The sequence below is a fragment of the Excalfactoria chinensis genome, chromosome 7, assembly GCF_039878825.1.
Source record: "Excalfactoria chinensis isolate bCotChi1 chromosome 7, bCotChi1.hap2, whole genome shotgun sequence".
NCBI classification, from domain to species: domain Eukaryota; kingdom Metazoa; phylum Chordata; class Aves; order Galliformes; family Phasianidae; genus Excalfactoria; species Excalfactoria chinensis.
In genome coordinates this window covers 8034715-8040851 of record NC_092831.1, presented here as the reverse complement: position 1 = coordinate 8040851, position 6137 = coordinate 8034715, and the positions used below count along the sequence as shown (strand labels likewise).

Here is a 6137-nt window from a genome sequence, read left to right as displayed (position 1 = left end):
TCCAGTTCATCACAGCAACACTCCTTTGCACACACATCTAACATCAGTCTCATTTAACACATTAACGAGTGCTCCCTGTGTGCCCAGGAGGAACACAAGGGGCACTCAGCAGCTTTTCTCACACCAAACTCCCTCTAAGCTGTCAAATCCTTCTCTCCTTTACCACTGAGTGCAATCTTGCATCCATCAAGTTGTTTGAACACAGCAACAATGAATATACTTACTATTCCTTCCCAATTCAGTTTGAGAGGCTAAGTCTCTATCAGGTCTACCAGAGGTGACTGGGACACAGAGGGGATCAACCGGTGCAAACTGGAAGTCAAAGGCTGCTCCTCCGCTTCCGAAGGCTGAAATGGAAACCCTAGAGAAGCAGGCCTTCCTTTAGGCTTGACACTGCAGATTTCTTCTCAAAAGAAGGCTTTCAGGCACACAGAGGGAACAGATTGAGAAGCTTTACTGAAAATAAACTCCAGCCTCCAATAATGGCCATTACTTCCAACAGTGAAAACCAAGTCAATAATCACATATTCTGGATCATACACTTGAATGCATTAAATACAAGCAATACATCACGCTCAGTTCTCGTGCTCAGCAGGGAACCCCCCAAGGAGGGCTCCAAGATCTGTTTAAGTCTCAGGGAGCCCTAAATTAGCAAGGACCAGCAAGAACTTTGCTCAACTGCAATGGAGCTGAATCGCGCCATAAAGAAGGGAACAGAAGGCTAAAGCCCATGTTTTGCCATGCTCCTCATTTAACTCACTGTAGTTCTATGAAGTACCTACACAGGAAGCGGCAGTGATCTCTTTTCCCTTCACTCCAGAAGGTACAAGATGGAAACAACAGCAGTTATGCAAGAGAATCAAATCTGGTCAGCGTTAAAAATACACATTAGTCTGCCGAGTACTTGCAGCTCTTAGAAGAATCACATAAATGTCAAAAACCTGAGTTGGATATTCGGCGGCTAGAATTTTCTTCAGCTATTTTTCAATCCCATCCTTTGTTTCCAGAAGAAACTAGAAAACTGCATCATTATTAAACCCACACCGCAAAGTCATTCCAGTTCTTGTGACCATCTGAGCAAAGGAAGATGTTATTTTCCGAGCAGCTCCCCACACTAAAAGGAATCGTCTCGTATTTTAAGACTATTTCAGGGCCGGCCTGTTTCTACATGACAAAATTAGTAACAGCTTTCTCAGCACGAAACCACAGGCACGCCAGATGAGGGTGGAAGAGAAATAACTTGGTTGATATTATACAAAGAGCACGAATCAGTTCAGGGCGAACACAGGAGCTTCTCAACCAACCTCCCAAGTCAAAGCTATAAGCAGAGCTCAGCAGCTGAATCACAGGCCTGTATTCTAACACAGACAAGTTTATCAGCTGAGTGTAATCCAGGGAAGTCAGTCTAGTTAATGCTGCAGTGATCACAGCAGGAACCAGCTGGACCTTACTGTTTATTTAAAGGGTATCTGCTACATGGCAGAGAGAAAACAGCCAGGAAACGTGTTGTCCATTTATTTTCTTTCCCTCTACTATCCACACCTCAGTGCAGGTACCAAAGAACTCCTGAGCTGAGAAAGCTCACGCTCTGCCACTGCGATTCCTACCCCAAATGCTCCAACTGCCTGAGGAGCACAGCCCACGTGGGCTGCAGAGCCAGAGACAAGGAAAAACCAGACCCACTGCTTTCATAGATATATATTTTTTATTCCTGGTTGAACATGAAAATGCCCAGTAGGTATCCAAAAATGAAGACAGGGTAATTGTATAGAACATCACAAACAAGACAGCGGGGTCCAAAACACATTCTTCTGCTGGAGAATATGGTTCCTACTGAAGTGCACAGTGCCAAAATATCCTGCTATAAGGGGCAGCGAAAGCCCAGACAGACCTCCAGCATGAAAGACAACAATCTACTCTTCCTGGCCACCTGATCTCTAGGTAAAGCAAACAGAACAAACCAATCATTTTGTAGTTTTATTACCCCCACCCCCAATTCTCACAAAGGGACTACGACTCGCCTGCAGATCTCAGTGCATTTCACAGCAAAAACAAAAAAGGAATACGAGAAAAATTAAGATAGTTGTGCATAACTCCAACTTCTTTTTGCACAATGGACAGCTTGTCCTATCGTTAACGTGATGATTTAAACCTTCTGATGCACTCTTACGCTTGTATCTTCTCCACAGAAAACATCTTACCAGATCACAAAAGCTGTGAGTTCTCATGAGGATGGATCGGGTGCAGCCACTGCCATGGCTGGGAGGTGGCAGATAATGTTATATACACTGACTGGAAGACTACATCAGAAGAAAAAACAGAGTAAGGCACCACTGTCGGAAAAAATTAAGGTAGCTCGTAGTTACAACAATAACGAAAGCCATAATAAGTACTAATCTTAATTGCCAGCAATTCTTTTAAAATAGTTATTAAAAAAAAAAAACAAAACCAAAGGATGTTTTTGTACCTGAATACAGTTTCCTGATACCAGATGGTGTTTCAAATCAATACCCAGTCTTCAGCATTATCAGCTTTGTTTTGCTTTTGTTTAATAATATCTAAGATGAAAAACCAAAACCTCTAAGTCCGTGTGTTCACAGGTCACGTTTCACTGCTTTGTTCTGAATGACACCACAGGAGAGAAACCAGAACAACCCAAAGGACAGTTCGTAACACTGATACTTCACCTTTGCGATGATCAGACGGGGTCAAGAAGTTTAAATACAAAACTGTGTATTTTCTGTTCTGTTTGAAAGCCTCAGTCCTCGGAAGATGGAAAAGGCCAAACTTCATTACATCACAACAGGAAGGGGGGGGAAAGAAAAAAGGTTACTCGAAGATTTAATAAAATTAGGAGTTGAAAAGTGTTCGAATTTTTCCATTCAAGTCAATTATTTCAAGTATATTAAAATGTTTCAGAGGAAAAAAAATTTCTCCATGGTTACGATTCTAATTGCTTTTATAAATCCATAAAAAAAGAAAGGTAGTCTCTACACGTACTCCATATTCCTCCGATGCATGCACGCATTCTCTCTGAAGAAAGAAGGTCCCACAATCCATGATCCAGTTGGTTCTTAACACTGATTTCAGGCACATCTTCCAAGCACCTCTCCAGTTTGTTTGTTTGTTTTTGCCAACGAAGGTCTAATGCTGGGCATAAAAGCAGCAATTTTTGGTTGCTGTTGTCTACACGGGTACTGAGAATACTTCAGTTATTAAATAGAGCTTGTTGTAGAAAGAAGTTCTCACGTCACTCCGAAAACCAAACAGTACCTTCTTCACTTAGGCAGCTTTTGCAATCAGACAGACCTAATTAGAAGACTCCTACACAAGTCAGATAAAATCTTCAGGATCATACAAAAAACAGGTTGGTTGAATGTGTACCTGGCAAGTTTGTCTCTACGACCTTGTTTTGAATAGCTTTAAAGTGCCCTAGTTTATTTCCTTATGCTCGTTTAAGCTTTCGCTATTATATAAAAAGGGGACACTCAGTGTGATTACTGCATTTTGAGAGACAGAAAAAGAACATCAGAAACGGGAAACTCATCTCTAAGCAGCTTTTCTAGTTAGCGTCCATTTGCTGAGCTTGCACGGCAGAGGCTGCTCTCCAAAGGGGTTTATGATAAACCCAGCCATCTCCCTGCAATTTAAAGAGAAAATACAGTTACAACAGGCACTGCCTCAGCAGAAGTCCCTTCGCACAACTACTACACCAATAGCTGTGAAAAAAACAAAGGGACGTCGCTGAGAATTTTATGTCATGCAGATTAAGACAGAGATCAACACCGCAGGGCACTGAGCCTGCCTCAGAGCATGCATGACTCCAGCTGAGCCACAGCTGAGCTCTGGGAACTGACTGCATTGGCAATTAACCCACACAGAAAGGCACTCTTCTTAACTCTGTGGTCCAGATTTCATTAAAAAGCCAAACCAAGACACCAGCAAAGGGACAACCAACCAACCATTACCAGCTCTAACACAGACCAGCTGCATTCCTGGAAATCACATAGTTCTGGGTTTACACTTAAAATCTGTATGCGTACAGTATCACCTGGATGATGTCTATTTCAAAGTTACCATACCTGTAGTCTCTCATCTTCCTGCACAGCCTGCAGTTCAACCTGTTAAAAGCCTTACTATAATACTAAGACCACCACTACTGCAATATTTGTTCAACAGCCCAATCCATAACCTCCATCCAAAACTCAACGTGCCAGAAAATAAGTTCTAAGCTGAAAGCCAGTGCCTCTTCCTTCTCTGCTAACAATTATTTGTCTTCATATTATAGCCATAACATGAGCTCAATTAGTACTGCTGATTAATTTCTTCAGGTATTTACTGTGGCAGTCTATTTACATACAACATATACAAGTGAAGCTGCTTTCCATGTGACGTGGAGAAGCGCTCAGTAAAAAAGAGATAACTGCAGAACAGACAAACATTTAATTACAGAGTAATTGGAAAACAAATCACAGTGTTTGGGAAATGAAGGGTAAATCATACTTCAGAGCTCACGTGTTACCTTACCAGTATGCATCCCAGGTAACTAAATGATAAGATGCAAGAACACACCCACACATGCACCTGCTTCTACTGTAGCTCTGTCTCTGCCAGCTAACTACTCTGGGACTTACTTCTTTAATGAAGTATTTAGTACACCAAGGAGTTTCTGTTTCAGCACGAAGCCTCTCTTCGTTCCTCTGTCGTTCTTCAAGGGCCCGCTTGTGCTCTGTAGCTTTATCGATGTCTCCATCCCGCAGAGACTCCGTTACATGTTGCCACAGCCTCCTAGAAACCAAGTTGTTAGCTTTAGTTTTCCAAAGTTTCCTTAGCTCACCACATCAAACTGCAAGACAGGATCACTGCATGCAGTTCTTCCAATAGAATTGCTCTCTGCATAGCAAACCATCAAAAGACAAAGCATGACAGTGTGGCACAGGTGGAGAGGCTTGTGGCTGAGCCTCATACCTACAGGAGCAGATAAAAGGCTGTGAGGCTTTATCTGCAGCCACCTAATGCCAGTCTGCACACCCTCTGGAATTTGCTATAGCAGTGTTACTCAACAGGCAGCTTCTTGTAAGGACCTTCCCAGCCAGCACTGCCCAGCTGTGAGGTTTCCCCAAGGCATTCACCAGACCACTCATGACAAAAGAGGTCAGACAAAGATAAATGCATGCATTGTACCTGGATTCAAATGGTCCTTGCTTCTCGATGGGCCGGACTCGTTTTCGTGTCACCGACAGTTTTGTCAGGTCCACATATTTTGTCTCCCCGTTGCTGTAGGTGAATTCAAGCACGCTGTTCCACTCCCCCTGCACTCTGCACACCACCGTGTTGGTCGCATTCTGCTTCACTTCACCCGTGACTCTAGGAAATTGTTATTATTAAAAGCCCGTGGTCAGAGATGCCTTAAGACCATTCACCGCATTAATCAACCTCATTCCAAATGAGTTTGTATGCCTGTCACACTGTCCTGACAAACGTTAAGTTACTTGAACTGCATCAGCACGGGGAAGCTCAGAGAGCAAAGTGACTTTTCTTCATTGCTCCAGCTCCTTCTGCGTTACCCAGGAAAGCGTTTTGGTTTTGGCTTCAGCTTAAAACCGTTTCAAATCTTTTAACCAAAGCAAGCAAACAAGGCAAGTCGTAAGTAACAAGCAGCAGAAAAAGATCCAAATATCCATCCCATCAGGTACGTATGATGAGTGAAAAATAAAAGCAAAGATTTTTACCAACAATGTGTCTCACTGACTGCCCAGCTCAAACAGAGCTTGAAGAAAAGGAAACAAAAGAGTTTGCAAATTATGCAGGTAATGCTCAAGACATGATCTCACTCTCCAGGTGCTGCAGGCTGCACAAAGGAAACCACCTTTAGCTTCAATAAAGCTCTGATTACCTGCATATCAACAATATGCAGCACACCGCGCTCCAGCTTCCAGTCCCCTCACCTCAGCACAGGGATACTGGGTGCTGGGTGTGATGGGAACACACGGGGCATGCTGTGGGCATTGCAGGATGGAGTCAACTGGCTCGTGGCAGGAGGCAGTTTATGTTGAAACCTCCCAATTTTGGCCATCTCTTTTAGATGTTTGAAGGAAAAAATACCTAAAATGACATGCTGATCAAGCACCATTTCC

At 43.1% G+C, this 6137-nt stretch overlaps 1 protein-coding gene across 1 annotated transcript in view; it reads right to left on the bottom strand.

The window, feature by feature from the left end:
- Window positions 1–1684: 1684 nt before the first annotated feature.
- OSBPL11 (oxysterol binding protein like 11) overlaps window positions 1685–6137 on the bottom strand; it is a 29713-nt gene continuing 25260 nt past the window's right edge. Inside the window, exons 11-13 of the mRNA XM_072342041.1 lie at window positions 5185–5367; window positions 4635–4788; window positions 1685–3640 (exon numbers count right to left, since the gene is read on the bottom strand). Of these exons, the coding sequence (XP_072198142.1) occupies window positions 3563–3640; window positions 4635–4788; window positions 5185–5367 (415 nt within the window). The 3' untranslated portion in view covers window positions 1685–3562. The remainder of the gene's footprint in view (window positions 3641–4634; window positions 4789–5184; window positions 5368–6137) is intronic.